At 39.9% G+C, this 18,775-nt stretch overlaps 1 protein-coding gene across 5 annotated transcripts in view; it reads right to left on the minus strand.

Moving 5' to 3' along the window:
- The window catches only part of espn (espin), a 101,761-nt gene that overhangs the window by 46,565 nt on the left and 36,421 nt on the right, over positions 1–18,775 (minus strand). For all 5 annotated transcript variants that reach the window (XM_072912863.1, XM_072912868.1, XM_061975626.1 and 2 more), the window contains exons 3-5: positions 9,596–9,782; positions 9,304–9,486; positions 4,155–4,286 (exon numbers count right to left, since the gene is read on the minus strand). In XM_072912863.1, coding sequence (XP_072768964.1) covers positions 4,155–4,286; positions 9,304–9,486; positions 9,596–9,782 — 502 coding nt within the window. The remainder of the gene's footprint in view (positions 1–4,154; positions 4,287–9,303; positions 9,487–9,595; positions 9,783–18,775) is intronic.

Raw genomic sequence — 18,775 nt, forward strand, 5'->3', positions numbered from 1 at the left:
CAAATAATATTTTTAACTCAATTAGGTGAAATTACATAATTTACCACGGCACACCAAACAATATCCCACGGTACACTAGTGTGCCGCGGCACAGTGGTTGAAAAACACTGGGTTAAAGGACAGTCGTCTGACTAGAGTAGCCGTAGTGCTCTGACAATCCATCAAGCGTTGCCGCTTCATAGCTTACCAAAGTCGTACTAAAACATTTTGACAGTGTGTAATGTTCTATTGTCTCAATGGAACACTTAAAATGTTGGTGTCGTTTTCTGTCGTCATCTTGCAGTCTGCACGTATCTTTTATGTGTGACTGCCATCTACTGGTCACATTTTTCAGTACATTAGGCGCACTGGGCTATAAGGCGCACTGTCGATTTTTGAGAAAATTACGTATTTTTCGGACTATAAGTCGCAGTTTTTTTCATAGTTTGGCCGGGCTCCAGTGCGATTTATATATGTTTTTTTCCTTCTTTATTATGCATTTTCGGCAGGTGCGACTTATACTCCGAAAAATACAGTAATGATTTTAAGTGCACCTCATAGTCGTAAAAATATGGTATTTGGGATGCGTCCAGAAATGTTGAAATCAAACCTTGGCATGGCGGACATATTTATAAAACAATCTTGCCTTCCTTCATTTAGCATCTGAAGAATTTGTTTGGAATTTGCCTGATGTGTGACATTATTTCCATTGGGGATGTCAGCAGATATCTCCATATATGGTAAAGTTTTGGCCGAAAAGCTTTGCACGTGTCCGACGTTGTAGTCAATAAGTTTGTTTTATTTCTCTGTCCTCTTGTTGTGGCTCTGAATGGCTCATACATGCACATGCACTGTTGTTATTTCTAATACAAAGTAACGTATAGTTCGAACTTATATCTGTCAGTAGATTCGGTATGGAAGCGCTAAAAACTACAACACGGCTGACGGAGAAGACGCAGTCGATGTGGAGGCATGTAAATGAGACCGCCCACAAAACTGCGCATCCTGAAGAGACGGTCAGTAAGCAGCTTGAAAATGGTCTGTAAAACATAATCTATGCAAAATTTTGACAAAAGAACCATAATTACATGTTTTGTAGACCACAAGGAAGTGTTTTAAATGTAGAAAAACATTTGGAATATGACTCCTTTTAAGTAGTAAATGTTGTGTTTTTTGTGAACCTCTAAAATTAATGCTAAAAGTTACATTGCCATCACATTTTGATTGTTTTATTTCAAATATTTTGTACTAGTGTTTACTATAGAAGCAAACTCATAAAAGATAGCCTAATACTGGAGACATTTTTTGTTCAACATTTTTTACCTATAATGTATACTATACACGTTTTTCCTTCTTCATTTACATTTTATTTGAGTGTATAGATCAGGGGTCGGCAACCCGCGGCTCTAGAGCCGCATGCGGCTCTTTAGCGCCGCCTGAGTGGCTCTCTGGAGCTTTTTCAAAAATGTATGAAAAATGGAAAAAGATGAGGGGAAAAAAAATATATTTTTTGTTTTAATATGGTTTCTGTAGAAGGACAAACATGACACAAACCTCCCTAATTGTTATAAAGCACATTGTTTATATTAAACATGCTTCACTGACTCAAGTATTTGGCGAGCGCCGTTTTGTCCTACTAATTTTGGCGGTCCTTGAACTCACCGTAGTTTGTTTACATGAATAACTTTCTCCGACTTTCGAGGACGTGTTTTATGCCACTTCTTTTTCTGTCTCATTTTGTCCACCAAACTTTTAACGTTGTGCATGAATGCACAAAGGTGAGTTTTGTTGATGTTATTGACTTGTGTGGAGTGCTAATCAGACATATTTGGTCACTGCAAGACTGCAAGCTAATCTATGCTAACATGCTATTTAGGCTAGCTATATGTACATATTGCATCATTATGCCTCATTTGTAGCTTTATTTGAGGTCATTTAGTTTACTTTAAGTCATCTCAATTCAATGTATATCTCATGACACACTATCTGTATGTAATATGGCTTTTAATTTGTTGCGGCTCCAGACAGATTTGTTTTTGTATTTTTGGTCCAATATGGCTCTTTCAACATTTTGGGTTGCCGACCCCTGGTATAGATGATTACAAAATAGATAACACAAAAAATCTTAAATTTGAATAATAATATATGACCAGTTACTGCGCCATTCCCACCACTAACTGTACCCATATGCTTTAATCATACAGGTGTGTTCAAGTGACCTACTTTTTTAAAAAATATCCCATATTCAGATTGTGAATTTAATTACTCCACACTAATGAAACCTCTCACAATTGTTCAAAAAGACTCTTGGGAACTCTCTGCTTTTCCCACATCACACAATCACTTGGCTGAATGTCCCTTGATGGCCCTGGGCACATGAGTGTGAATATGTTTCCCACAAACTTAATTGCAGAGGAGTTATTATTATACTGGCCACTTGGGGGTTTCAGTGGGTTTAAACTAAAGTATCAAAGTCAGAGCATGTTAATTGCTCTGGTTATTAGCTGTGACATTGTGGACATGTTGGCTTAGTGACTATTACTTTGTTAGTGCATTGTGCAGAGCAGTGACGTGCGGTGAGGTTGATGGCTGGTGAGGCACTGACTTCATCACAGTCAGATTTACAAACATATGAACCCTAAAGAGTATCTTATTCACCATTTGATTGGCAGCAGTTAACGAGTTGTGTTTAAAAGCTCATACCAGCATTCTTCCCTGCTTGGCACTCAGCATCAAGGGTTGGAATTGGGGGTTAAATCACCAAAAATTATTCCCGGGCGCGGCGCCGCTGCTGCCCACTGCTCCCCTCACCTCCCAGGGGGTGATCAAGGGATGGGTCAAATGCAGAGGACAAATTTCACCACACCTAGTGTGTGTGTGACAATCATTGGTACTTTAACTTAACTTTAACTTTACACATACAAATTGTAGCACACAAAAAAGCACATTTAATTAAAAAAACGTTATTATGGTCTTACCTTTACTTATAAGTGCGGGAACAGTGGTGTTCATGTTGGAGGAGTTGTGAATGAATGAAATATGAAATCCGTGCTGCAGTCTGCAGGTGTACCTAATGTTGTGTCCCTGCAGTCGTTCACGGCTCCTCCGGCGCGAGCGTTGTTGTTTTTGCACTTTTTGGCTTCTTGTTAAGTGACTTTTATTGGGTGGATTCGGTCTTGCACGTGGACGGTTTGGGTGTGGGCTTTGGTTGGTGTGGCGCTTCCGTCGGGGGGTGCATTAACCGGCACCAGGAGGCGGGATTACTGCGAGCCTCACACAGTGCGTCTTCGCAGCAGTTTTATGATTGCTCAGCACAAGAAATACGTTACACACATACAGTTGTTGACAAAATACACTGTACATTATATACCTCAGCTAACTAAACTATGGAAATGTATAATATAGTTCATATAGCAATACGGTCTCACTGCACAGCAGGCCAGCAGTTAGCCGAGTCTGCAATCCATGGTGAGGCACAACTGAGTGACGTGCCTCAACTGGCTGCTGATCACCGCACCGTCTCTTCTCAGTATTTGAACGGCAAATGTGAAAATTCAGCGATTTTGAACAAAAATAATCGAAAACTGGTGAAGTTAAATGGAAAATAACTTTATAATATAATCACTGAATACATATAACAATTTAATGAATTTGTTTTCTTTTTACATTTTTATTCTTTCCATGATGGCAGGTGAGGCCTCTAGTGACGGCACGTCACTGGTGCAGAGTCATGTGTTTTCTAATGCTAAATTTTGGCCCTGGTGGATACATTTATACATTTATTTACTTGTCATTTCTGAAAATGTTAGGTCATGGCACGTTAGTGCTAAAGAAATGATAATTTGTTTTGTCGATTATTTGTGAATGTGTCGCGATTGAATGTTCCCTGTTTGGAAATAGGGAAAACAAATTGTGTGTTGCCTTGTTGCGACTTGTACACATAGAACACATAGACAGGCTTGAGGGGTAGAATGCCAGGCATTGTTAGTGGGAATTCACTGTGGAATACGACATGTAGTCCAGGATCTACAATAGATAAACTGTTGCATTACGATACAATCCTTGCTGTATCATGCTAAGCACCCATTAAAGTTATTTTATGTTATCAAAACACTATGTAAAGGACATGCTGTTTAAGGCAGTAAGGGAAATCACAAGTATATAGTGTTTCTCACCATATTCTCAACAGTGCGCAAATACTTGGCACACTGAAAGTGTCCGTTGTATTCAGCCAGGTCAGCCCCTGTGAAACCATCCTGATCGCTGATGCCCAGATCCACCCCATTGACCACCAGGATCTGACAGCACTAAGAAGGGACATAAGCCATGTGTTAGTTCAGTACACATGTAAAGCCTTTTTTCCATGAGCAGCTATATGATTGACAGGTGGCTTCAAACATAAATCCATCAATGAAAATAACGAAGAACATAAAGCTGAAAACATTACCGTCCTACAGTATTATTCGATAAGGCAAGGCAAGGCAGCTTTATTTGTATAGCACTTTTCATACACAAGGCAGACTCAAAGTGCTTCACAGACAACAAAGTGAAATGAAAGAAAATAAAAGCAAAATTAAAATGCAGACAATAAAAATAAAAACAGTGCGGACGTTAAAAGTTCAAAGATTAAACGATTTAGCTGAAAGCTAAGGTGAACATAAAAGTTTTCAGTCTAGTTTTAAAAGTAGTCAGAGTTGGGGAAAGTCTGACCTCTTCAGGAAGTTTATTCCAGCTATTTGTTGCATAGTGACTGAATGATGCTCTCCCTTGAATTGAGTTTACTCTGGGAACCGCTAACAGATTGGTCTCAGAAGATCTTAGTGATCTAGAGAAGTGGTTTTCAAATGGGAGTACGCGTACCCCTGGGGGTACTTGAAGGTATGCCAAGGGGTACGTGAGATTTTTGTCTGTCAAAAAGAACTGTGAAAAGAAATGCAACAATGCAATATTCAGTGTTGACAGCTAGATTTTTTGTGGACATGTTCCATAAATATTGATGTTAAAGATTTCTTTTTTTGTGAAGAAATGTGTAGAATTAAGTTCATGAATCCAGATGGATCTCTATTACAATCCCCAAAGAGGGCACTTTAAGTTGATGATTACTTTTATGTGTATAAATCTTTATTCATAATTGAATCACTTGTTTATTTTTCAACAAGTTTGTAGTTATTTTTATATCTTTTTTTCCAAATAATTCCAGAAAGACCACAACAAATGAGCAATATTTTGCACTGTTATACAATTTAATAAATCAGAAACTGATGACATAGTGCTGTATTTTACTTCTTTATCTCTTTTTTTCAACCAAGAATGCTTTGCTCTGATTAGGGGGTACTTGAATTAAAAAAATGTTCACAGGGGGTACATCACTGAAAAAAAGGTTGAGAACCACTGATCTAGAGGGATTATATAGTGGGAGCATATCAGTGATATACTTCGGCCCTAGACCATGTAGTGATTTATATGTGAGCAGGAGGATTTTGAAATCAATTCTCTGATGTACAGGGAGCTAATGTAAGGATTTAAGAATTGGTGTAATGTGCTCACATTTTTTGGTCTTTGTTAGAACTCTAGCAGCAGTGTTCTGAACAAGCTGTAGCTGCCTGACAGTTTTTTTTGGGAAGACCTGCAAGGAGACCATTACAATAGTCTAGCCTACTGATAAATGGAAACTGCACTTTATTTGGAATTGTTCCCATTATCCACAATACTTATGTGAGACAATAACACGGATTAGTCTCTTTTCTGTGCGTTCTAAAATAGTGCAAAAGCTGCCAGCAAGAGGTGGCTACCAATGCAGGTCATGAGAATTGACATATGAAGCCCTCTACAAACATCCTAAAAACAACTTTTTATATACATGTAAGCAATGTTCCCTCTAATTTTTCATGTGTGTGAGCAAACGCAAAAACTCCCTGAGCATTCAGTGGAGCCCATGTGAGCAACATCAGACGTGCACACTGTGGCTACACCAGCAGCACACCTGTCCCAAACCTGACTAAATAACAAGTTCAATCTCTATCCATCCATCCATTTTCTACCGCTTGTCCCTTTCGGGGTCGCTGGAGCCTATCTCAGCTGCATTCGGGCGGAAGGCGTGGTACACCCTGGACAAGTCCCCACCTCATCGCAGTGCCAACACAGATAGACAGACAACATTCTCTTTTTATTATAATCAAATGACAGCAGTCATTTCCATTTCTAATATAAGTGTTTAGGCCCACTAACAATGACAATAACAAAAAATATAGTTTTTTATGAACTGTGTACTTGTATTGTTTGTCTGGGTGGAGGTCCTGCTTTGGAAGTAATTTGTACCCCTTTCAGACATTGCATTTAGTTCCCATTAAAACATTGACATGTTGCACAATGAGATGTAAGCAGGGGATCATGCGTACATACCTGCAACTTCCTGTTTGTAAAAAATATATTTGTATTAGTATTTATTTAATATACTAACAGCATTTCATGATTAATATTTATAAATTAAAATTTCTAATAAATGACACTAGAATAAGCACACATTTGATTGGTAAATCATAGTGTAACGACCTGGAATGACACTTTATGTGTGGTGTTGGAGTTGTCCGACTTTTTGTGTGGCTGTAAACGCATCACTGGCTAAGTGCCATATGTGCATGTGTTAGCGCAAGTGAGAAAGAGCGAGCGGCTGCTTTTGATATAACAAAGTTGCTTTTGGTCTGGTTTGTACTGCAGAAAATGACCACTTCTGCTAGATATCATTTTTTTTACTAATGTTTTGGTGATGTGTTTATGGCCGACAATAAAGAGTTTTGCTCAGTAAAGTGATGGATGGAATTCATGTCCTCAAAGCGTCTCGACAGACGTTACAATATTTGAACAATGATGACGAAAACTGTTTTCTCTGTCGTGTCGAAAATTGTTATGCGCTTATTTTTTTATTTGATTTTGTGCGTGGCATAGATTTTCCGTGCGCAGAGGACGCTTGAGCAGTGCGCAATTGCACAGGCGCGCACCTTAGAGGGAACATTGGTGTCATGTAAGTATGTATGTGATGCAGACACCACATGATTAGTAGCAATTATAGTATTTTTCAGCGATACCAAAACTTATTTTCTGGGTGCATTGATTTCACAGAGCGTATAGCAACAAACGCTACTTCCGACGTTCCACGTTCTGTGCTCACTAATTGTGGCAGAATTCGTGAGAGCGACTACTTTGGGAGAAATGAGGATCAGAACCTTATCCTTTTAAGCCTGAATGTAAGGAGAATTTTTCGAAATTGAGCGGGAAAGAAAATAGGGATAAATGTTGGACCGCAGGACCCCAGCAGGGGATAGAAATTCTGTCGAGGGATACAAAATATATCAACCACAAAGGCATGACTTTATGGTGTAAATGTAGAGCTTGCAAAGTCAGTGGCGACAGAAACAGCTGCACACGTTGTTACATCGATGCGAAGACTTTGTGTATTTGGCGAAGAGGACACTGCTCTAAGAGACTACAACAAGTGGACATGCACTAGTATAAATCTAACCAAAATCAACTGGAAAAGACACCCGACAGAATACTGTCCATCGATTAATTCACCATGATATTGTTTGTGATACATGGAGCACACAGTGCTTGATATCACAGCAAAATACACGGCTGATCTCGTTGCGTGCAAACACAACATGGGCTAATACTTTAGCGATAATTTGGTTGTCTATTCGTAGTAGTTCATATGGTTGTGCTTGTTTCTCAGTCAGTACCGAATGTTGTCCTATCACATTGTATTGTGAGTGAGAAGCAAGGCATTGTGTCTCTAAGCCAGAAAAGCAGATTGTCGGTGGTAGCTCCTACAATAACAAGATCGCTAAAGCTTGGTTAATATGCAAATCACTGCATGTAAATTAGGTGCTGTTGACGATTTTTGGGTGTTTTATAGAGGGCTATATAGATTAAATAGATGACTTCCTGTTACCTGCTTTGTTGACTGCCTCTTTCTAGCAGTTCTTCACTATTTAGAGCACACAGAAAAGAGAAAGACGTGTGTTCTGATCTCACATAAGTATTGTGAATGATGGGGGAAAATTTAAAAAAGTGCAGTTTCCCCTTAAAGGGGAACATTATCACAATTTCAGAAGGGTTTAAACCATTAAAAATCAGTTCCCAGTGGCTTATTTTATTTTTCGAAGTTTTTTTCAAAATTTTACCCATCACGCAATATCCCTAAAAAAAGCTTCAAAGTGCCTGATTTTAACCATCGTTATATACACCCGTCCATTTTCCTGTGACGTCACATAGTGATGCCAATACAAACAAACATTGCGGATAGAACAGCAAGATATAGCGACATTAGCTCGGATTCAGACTCGGATTTCAGCGGCTTAAGCGATTCAACAGATTAGGCATGTATTGAAACGAATGGTTGTCGTGTGGAGGCAGGTAGCGAAAACGAAATTGAAGAAGAAACTGAAGCTATTGAGCCATATCGGTTTGAACCGTATGCAAGCGAAACCGAGGAAAACGACACGACAGCCAGCGACACGGGAGAAAGCGAGGACGAATTCGGCGATCGCCTTCTAACCAACGATTGGTATGTGTTTGTTTGGCATTAAAGGAAACTAACAACTATGAACTAGGTTTACAGCATATGAAATACATTTGGCAACAACTTGCACTTTGAGAGTGCAGACAGCCCAGTTTTCATCAATTAATATATTCTGTAGACATACCCTCATCCGCTCTCTTTTCCTGAAAGCTGATCTGTCCAGTCCAGTTGGAAATGCATCTGCTTTGAGTGTCGCAGGATATCCACACATTCTTGCCATCGCTGTCGTAGCATAGCTTTCGTGGGTAAAGTGTATGGAACAAACGTCCAATTTCTTGCCACTTTCGCATCTTTGGGCCACTGGTGCAACTTGAATCCGTCCCTGTTCGTGTTGTTACACCCTCCGACAACACACCGACGAGGCATGATGTCTCCAAGGTACGGAAAACAGTCGAAAAAACGGTAAATAACAGAGCTGATTTGACTCTGTGTTTGAGAAAATGGCGGATTGCTTCCCGATGTGACGTCACGTTGTGACATCATCGCTCCGAGAGCGAATAATAGAAAGGCATTTAATTCGCCAAAATTCACCCATTTAGAGTTCGGAAATCGGTTAAAAAAATATATGGTCTTTTTTCTGCAACATCAAGGTATATATTGACGCTTACATAGGTCTGGTGATAATGTTCCCCTTTAAGACCTGCAGTTACATTAATGCATCGTTAAACTCTAAAACACCTATACTGGACTAGTTTTTTAAGTAAACTTTAAAATTACATAAGAAAAGGTAATAGAGAAATGCTCACCTCCAGTTCGCCGTTCTCTGCAGCGTCATGAAGAGGGGTCCCTCCCCAGTTGTCAGTGACTATTTCGCCGCCATGCAGCAGCAACCAGCTGAGAACTTTTGCATGACCGCGACTGGCAGCAAAGTGCATGGCTGTGGCCCCATCGCCATCCTTGTCCATCAGGCTGATCTCTGTGAAACTCATCTGCATGAACAGTTGCGAAAAAGACATGAAACTCTCGACTTTAATATATACATTTTGTCTTGTAATACTCGGATAACTTCATCAAAATAAGACATGGACCATTCCATACCAGCCAGACAATGACAGTATTGTGGCCCATCTGGGAAGCAGCATGCAGGGGTGTCATCCCATCATTGGCCCTTATGAGTGGATCAGCTCCACAGTCTTTGACCAGGTACTGGATCACCTCCAAATGGCCCTCCTGGCAGGCCAGGTAGAGCGGTGTGGCACCATTCTTAGTTTGGGAGTTGACAAAACTATACATGACCAGACAACAAAAAAAAAAAAAAAACAGATGTTACTGGTGCACGCCAAATTGTAAAGCTAGCGGATATACAGAATATTGCAGCTTTTCTTCTTTTTATCCATTGAACAGGAACAAAGGTAATGTTTAATCAAGCTTTTTAACATATTTGAATTAGTCAGTCCATCTACTTCAAGCAAACCACAATGGTGAGCAGTTTTGAGAGTTCAATTAAATTACTGGCTTGTCGGATAATTGTACACCATATCAAAGCATGACTTTTTTTTTTTTTTTTTTTTTTTTTTTTTAAGCAATGAGACATACTTTTCTCGTCATCTATTGAAGCTTCTGGTTTGCAGTATTGTGCAACAGTTAGAACATACTTGCCAACCTTGAGACCTCCGATTTCGGGAGGTGGGGGCGTGGTCGGGGGTGGGGCGGGGGCGTGGTTGGGGGCGTGGTTAAGATATATATATATAAGAAATACTTGACTTTCAGTGAATTCTAGCTATATATATTTATTTTATTACATATATAAATATATATAAATATATATATATAAATAAATAAAAGAAATACTTGAATTTCAGTGATCATTTATTTACACATATACACACACAACACTCATCTACTCATTGTTGAGTTAAGGGTTGAATTGTCCATCCTTGTTCTATTCTCTGTCACTATTTCAGAACACACACATTATACAAATATACATTATAAAATCAATAAGAAAACGGGAGCTCTAATTTGGGAGTCTGAATTAGGATCAGAAGTTCCTATATAAACATTGCGCACTCACGTCGCCTTTTTGTATTGATTACTGCAGCTGTGCACTGGATTCATTCACAAATACAAACTACAACTCACGAACACTTTAGAGTTAGGCTCCACCATCAGAATGTGTACTTAAACTTATAAAGATCACATGGATATTATTCAGTGAGTTGATTCACCAAAACTAACCTGTTATACAGGAGGAAAAAGCACACAGGACGTTTCAATTGTTCACAGACTGGTCGCGCTCATCAGAATGACAAGACACTTCCGGTCTGCAGGTGATAGCATTCAATTGGGAAGAAACGCCCTACTGCCCCCTACTGACCGATGTGAATACTGATAAATGTGTAATGACAGCTCCAAAAATGAATTCAAACCACAAAATAAAATAAATAAATCAACACAAAAATGTGACACATTATGGGTGGGTCACATATGCATGTACAGTAGATAGCAGTATTGTCCTGTTTAAAAGTGTCACAACATTGCTGTTTACGGCAGACAAACTGCTTTAGGTAGACGAAAACTTGACTGCTGTTGTTGTGTGTTGTTACCGCGCTGGGAGGACGTTAATGAAACTGCCTAACAATAAACACACATAAGAAACCAAGAACTCGCCCTCCATCATTAGCTGTTTATATTGTGAGAAAGCGGACGTGTGAACAGGCTGTCAACACGTCACTCAGGTCCGCATGGAGCTGGAGGGGGCGTGGCCTCCAGCTCCGCCTGAATTTTGGGAGATTTTCAGGAGAATATTTGTCCCGGGAGGTTTTCGGGAGAGGCGCTGAATTTCGGGAGTCTCCCGGAAAATCCGGGAGGAATGGCAAGTATGAGTTAGAACAAACTTTGATTAATGGGAGTCTTACATCCACCTGAGAATCAGCCTCTACAGTGAACTTTTTTTTTTTGGTACATTTATTTGTCAGAGTTGCACATTTCAGAACCAAATGGGCAACACATAAATGTGCACCGCAGACGACAAATGTTCTCTCTTACAATGTTTTTTTTTTTTTTTTTATAATTCTGCTATCCGTCCTATTCACTATTTTTCTATGTCAAAATGACTGCTACTTAAAACAAAGCTGGTTGATTTGTACTGTATAATTTACATCATATTTATTATTTTACAATCATTACATCCACCCAGCCATCCATTTTCTGCTGCTTGTCCCTTTCAGGGACTGGAGCCTATCCCACCTGCACTCGGGCGGAAAGCAGGGTACACCCTGGACAAGTCACCACCTCTTTGCAGGGCCAACACGGATAGACAACATTCACACTCACATTCACACACTAGGGCCAATTTAGTGTTGCCAATAAGCCTATCCCCAAGTGCATGTCTTTGGAGGTGGGAGGAAGCTGGAGTACCTGGAAAGGACCCACACAGTCTTGGGGAGAACATGCAAACTCCACACAGAAAGACCCTGAGCCCAGTAATCGAACCTAGAACCTTCTTATTGTAAAGCACAAGCTTCACCGTGCTGCATCATCACATCATTTAATAATAATATGCAAGGCAGGCTTTTGCACATAGTGTTTACCTTTCATTTAGTTTCAATATACTGTTACAACATTGAATCAGTCATTGTCTCTGACATATAAGGTGCTCAATGGGTTTGTTGAATTTGAGATCCAAAACTCAGGGATCACTAACTGGCAGTCCAAGTCTGGACCCTTATGCCGTCCATTACGGACCTGGGCCTATAGTCAATTAATTATTGAAGCAGTTCTATTTGGACTGGAGCAGTTTTTATAGACTTTATTGTAATGATTCATCGGATCTGGAAATACTCTGACTAATTGCATATGATTTAAAACCAGCCCACGTGATATTGCTCAGTAGGGATGTTCCGATCAAGGTTATGCTGCCAAGTCCGATATCGATCGTCCATGAATGAGATCAGCTGTGCCGATAACATGATTTCAAAATCTATTTATGGTGAGTGCCATTGACAGTTTGATCTCAGGGCATTCAATTGATCGCAACTGGACTGTTTGGTTTGTCTTAGAAGACGTTTTGCCTCTCATCCAGGTAGGCTTCCTCAGTTCAAGCTCAGAGACTTGGTTTGGTCTAATCTAGTCTAGTGGCTGGTGCCAAAACCCCAAATATTTTTGGTTTGTCACCAGTCGCTGATCTGACCAATCTAAGTCTCTGAGCATGAACTGATGAAGCCTATTGGATGAGAGAGATAACGTCTTCTACGACAAACCAAACAGTCCATTTGATCGATTGAATGCCCTGAGATTACAATGACCTGGATGAATGACAACATCCATAGACACCATTGACAGTTAAACAATATCAACAAAATATTTACACTAGTTCCGTATTCTCTTTTATTACATACAATTGTTGGAGCAAAAAAAAAAAGTCAATTGGGCACAATAGTTAAATAAAATCAAAAACTATTATCTGCTACTCATTTATATCCTTGGGTTTTCGCCCTCAAAGTCAACCTGTGTCCAAGGAATTATTCCCATCCATTCATCCATCCATCCATCCATCCATCTTCTTCCGCTTATCCGAGGTCGGGTCGCGGGGGCAGCAGCCTAAGCAGGGAAGCCCAGACTTCCCTCTCCCCAGCCACTTCGTCCAGCTCTTCCTGTGGGATCCCGAGGCGTTCCCAGGCCAGCCGGGAGACATAGTCTTCCCAACTTGTCCTGGGTCTTCCCCGTGGCCTTCTACCGGTCGGACGTGCCCTAAACACCTCCCGAGGGAGGCGTTCGGGTGGCATCCTGACCAGATGCCCGAACCACCTCATCTGGCTCCTCTCGATGTGGAGGAGCAGCGGCTTTACTTTGAGCTCCCCCCGGATGGCAGAGCTTCTCACCCTATCTCTAAGGGAGAGCCCCGCCACCCGGCGGAGGAAACTCATTTCGGCCGCTTGTACCCGTGATCTTGTCCTTTCGGTCATAACCCAAATCTCATGACCATAGGTGAGGATGGGAACGTAGATCGACTGGTAAATTGAGAGCTTTGCCTTCCGGCTCAGCTCCTTCTTCACCACAACGGATCGATACAGCGTCCGCATTACTGAAGACGCCGCACCGATCCGCCTGTCGATCTCACGATCCACTCTTCCCTCACTTGTGAACAAGACTCTGAGGTACTTGAACTCCTCCACTTGGGGCAAGATCTCCTCCCCAACCCGGAGATGGCACTCCACCCTTTTCCGGGCGAGAACCATGGACTTGGACTTGGAGGTGCTGATTCTCATCCCAGTCGCTTCACACTTATTCATGTTATTCCCAGAATTTATAAACTTTAACAAAAACAACAAAAAAAATGATCTTGAGAAATTGAAAATATCGATCTTATCACTCTAATATCGATCATAATCTAATACTACCCTCAAAATCGACACCACCAATTTATCGATCGATACGATCCTCCTCTTACGGTTGTGTACTGACTGCGACAATTCTGACGCACCAACAGTTGTTGTTATATTATTTTCTCTCAAGACTCTTATTAATCTACTTGTTAATTTCATGGTAATATCTGCTTACTTTCTGCTGCAACGCGGTTCCATCTGCACTTCTTAAAGTTTACTAAACTCCTTTTTCTTAATGTTATTTCAAGCTAGGTTAGCTTAGCTCTTAGGTCTGCCTTTCTCTCAGTGAGTAACATATTTAGCCTTGTCCTCCAGTGATAAAAATACTTGATAATGATTAGAATCAGCATTTGTGATAGGCATTAAAAAGCATTTATACGCAATGGCCGATAACATACTTTCTCACGAAAATCATCTGATAACGATTGGTTGCCGATCAGTCAGCACATCCCTATTGGTCATCCAATCAAATCTGTGCATTCCAGGTGGTAAACATGGTAACTCTAAGTGCAGAGGCAGACGAGAGAGAAGGGAAACGAGTGATATCCATGGAAATTGGAAAGAAAAAGGTTGAGACTTGCGCAGAAGGACAGATACGACTGAGTGTCAGAGGTCTTGCCCTGACCACGTCCACCGGTCGCGGTCGACGGGTGAAGAGACAGGACAGCGACAAGTCGGAGACAACAGAATGATAAATACACACGGCGCTCTGTAGGAAAAGTTCAGTGGACAGCAAAAAGTGCTTACAACCTAAAACGTATAAACTCATTTATGTTCATTCTTTCCTTTGGAAGCACACAAATATTTTGTCTCATGTTCAGAGATGATGGCTTTAATAAAACATGGCAATCCATCCATTTTCTACTGTGAGGGTGCAGCGAGGGGGGTCTGAAGCCTATGTATCATTAAATCATGACACAAAGCACAACGTTTTGGCCAAACATACACACTCATGTCTGAACTGATTTTACAAAAAATAGGCACTTGCAAAGCCTAATAAAACACCTAAACTGATCTATAAAGCAGGTGTTCGTAATACTAACTTAGTCCGGCCTAATAGCAATTTTTAGCCTGCATAGTTTTTTTGTTTCTGGGGCTTTGCAGGAAATGTTCTGTAATTGAATTTTAGTTGAAGACCCCTGCCCTACACCATTGTGCACTACCTTTCTCAGTACCCGACCATCTGACTGAGATGCTACATATAAGTCATTCTGTGCCCAGACACTCTTATGTCAGCAATCGTCTTGAGACCGAACAAACATCAGTGAAGACTTTGGGATTCAAATGATCATGCAAAACTGTTGGACAGAGTCTGTAAAAACAAAGAGTAGCACCTTTTACATCTTGTGCCAAGAACTCTAAATTTCTTACTCAAATCATTTCAATAGGATGTCCGAAAATGGACGGACCATCTCTAGACATAAAGTCAAAATTAGTCAGTGTGACAAAACTATCACTATAAGATTAGTAGTAAAGTAAGTAAATTGTATTTATAAAGCGCTTTTCACAGATAAAATCACAAAGCGCTGTACAAAACAACAATTCAATTGAAAACAACAGGGGCAACATCATAAAAAGGATACCAAGTGGATTAAAAATTATAGTTAAAAGGTGCATTAACTAAAAGCTTTACTAAAAAGAGAAGTTTTCCAATGTTTCTTAAAAGTTTCAACACAGTCAAGATCACGAAGGGAGTGGTGCAAATTGTTCCAGAGCCTGGGAGCTATAGCCTGGAATGCCAGGTCTCCAAGGATTTTAAAAAGAGTTTTCGGGATCTTTAGAAGACCCTGGCCTGAAGACCGTATAAATACCATAAGCCAGGGGTGCTCACACTTTTTCTGCAGGCGAGCTACTTTTCAATTGATCAAGTCGTGGGGATCTACCTCATTCATATATATAATTTATATTTACTTATTTATGAAATATATGTTTTTGTTTACAAGTTAAAGGTGTTTAATGATAATGCAAGCATGTTTAACACATATAGTTAATATTGTTAAAAAATTAAAGGTGTTTAATGATAATACAAGCATGTTTAACACATAGTTAATATTGTTAATAAATTAAAGGTGTTTAATGATAATACAAGAATGTTTAATACATATAGTTAATATTGTTAACAACTTAACGGTGTTTAAAGATAATACAAGCATGTTTAACACATATAGTTAATATTGTTAACAAGTTAAAGGTGTTTAAAGATAATACAAGCATGTTTAACACATATAGTTAATATTGTTAACAAGTTAAAGGTGTTTAATGATAATACAAGCATGTTTAACACATATGGTTAATATTGTTGACAAGTTAAAGGTGTTTAAAGATAATACAAGCATGTTTAACACATATAGTTAATATTGTTAATAAGTTAAAGGTGTTTAAAGATAATACAAGCATGTTTAACACATATAGATTCCTTTCTTTCATGAAGACAAGAATATAAGTTGGTGTATTACCTGATTCTGATGACTTGCATTGATTGGAATCAGACAGTAGTGATGATAACGTCCGCATTTTCGAATGGAGGAGAAAAAAAAGTCCTCCTTTCTGTCCAATACCACATGAAAGTGGTTGGTTTTTGGCATCTTATTTGTCCAACTCCGTAGCTTGCTAGCTTGTGCACGCTCGCTTTCTGAGACTCTTATTTTGTTAGCGCAACTGTGCAGTCGGTCTTTGGAGTTTTGACGACAGGTACGGCGCCAGAGTCTGTTGAAATAAAGTGTTTCTCGCCTTCCAGTCGGTAATTTTAATGAGCTGGCAGCAGTCAGCGTCATCTCAGAAGACCCTCGGGTGCCGTGAATGTCAATCAAGTGACGAAAGTGACGTCATAGTGAAGATTTATGATCGCTCATTTTTAGGACTATTTTTTTAATGCCTGGCTGGTGATCGACTGACACACCCTCCGAGATCGACCGGTAGCTCGCGATCGACGTAATGAGCACCCCTGCCATAAGCCAATAAAGGCTTATGGTATTCTATTCTGTACGCTTAAAACATTTCAGATATATTTGTAAGTGCAGGTATTGAAGAAAGATAGCTACTTTTTAAAATTTAAAATTTTAATTTCCCCTCGGGGATTAATAAATTATTTCTGATTCTGATTCTGATATCATGCCATTCGCTGACAGTGATGCAGAGCCAAATCCTGCTCCCTTTCTTTACTAAGGCCCCCAGCCAGGCATCCAAAGCAAAATCCCATACAGTGTGTCTACCTCTCCTTGTCCCGCATGGGGGAGGTCAGGGAGTGACCGGGCACTTCCCCACTAAATCCTATAAAGTTGTGCTTTATCTGGACACTGACAAATGAGTACCGAGTCCCCTAAGAGGATTATCTCTCCAATGGCCTTGCCAGACTGGCTTTGTGCTTAAACATGGCTTGTCACTGGTGAAGGTGGACCCGAGTACGTGATGACGAACCACAGACCAGGTGAAGAAAATGAAAGGTGGTGCTTGACTCCCGTAGAGGCAAACCTGACCCGGCCGAGCTTTCCCTTGATTGGATGTAGCTCAAGGCCAACGCTCTACTGACTAAAGACCTTACATTAAAGCTACATGTGGCTTAGCATATGTGCTTGTCTAAATGTAATACACAAGGCTGCTTATGATTACTCATGTTCTATTCTGCCCTAGTACTTCGGGGAACAGCTTAGTTTGCAACCAGTGATAAAAGAACAAACATCCAAAATACTTCAGTCTTGACACGTTTTGTTTTTGTTCAGCAGGGAAAGGTTGCACGTACAAAGAACAACCTCTTTAATATTTTAAAATGAGAGAATGAGCCATTGCGCTATTCTGTCATCAGGAAGTGAGCACACAGTTGAATTATTCACCAGTGTAACAAAAGTGAGATGAAATTGCTGGCACAACAAGACGAAGAACAAATGGAAACGCATGTAACTGTAGTTTTCTTCAATTACAACTCTTGAGATTATGATCAGCCTTCATTTGTCATGATGGTCCAAAGTGAAATAAACTGGACACCCGCCACTGAAGAAGTATTTTTAAGCAGGTGTGGATTTCAAAGCGCTGAGAAAGAGGTTAAGCCTTCTGTGACAATCCACAAGGAACAAGTCAAAGGAGAAAAACACTTTCTGAAGTGGTCATGAGTAATTTTACTCCAGTCATTTTCTAAGTAATTGATGTTATACTAATGGTCGATTTAACTGATATAGGATTGTTACTTTCTTAATGGCTTTTCCTGTATAAATAATGTAGCAGGTTGTGGGAACAAAACCATATATACTGCTCTAATTAGCAAAGTGTCCTTTGAATTTAATAAAAACATTAACATTTGACTTAAATTTTCCAGTATAAAAATGAACGGATTACATGCAAGTCTTCTAAATTATGGTCTGACCCCGCTAACAGATTGCAGTATTGTATATCCGTCACTACAGTGCCTCATGTAGTGTCTATTGTACACACAGGCTATCAGTAGACTTCCAGCCTGTGAGCCTGCTGCTTTTAATTCACAAGGATTGAAAGGTGAACAAGCCACCAATTGAATTTGGTGTCACATCTGTTTTACACCAGGGCTGTAAAAAAGACAGATCGATACAATTTATAAAATATCACACAAGAGCTCTTCACCTGTTAATATTTAGTCTGTGCAGTACAAAGAAATGTATCAAAAAGTTGTACATTGTATCTGAAATCTCATGCTTTCAGTATCAGCCAAATACCAAAGGGTCAAAGTGACTTTTGGAAATATCCATTGACTGATAACAGAATTTCCCACAATAATGCACGGAATTTTGTTGTTGGGAGTTGTAAGCCTGGTACTCTCAGGTCATGTCTTGAAAAAATAGACGGCATCTCTGCCAAGATTCAACTGTTTAAGGCCTACTGAAACCCACTACTACCGACCACGCAGTCTGATAGTTTATAAATC

This window comes from Nerophis lumbriciformis, linkage group LG01 (assembly GCF_033978685.3).
Source record: "Nerophis lumbriciformis linkage group LG01, RoL_Nlum_v2.1, whole genome shotgun sequence".
Taxonomy (NCBI): domain Eukaryota; kingdom Metazoa; phylum Chordata; class Actinopteri; order Syngnathiformes; family Syngnathidae; genus Nerophis; species Nerophis lumbriciformis.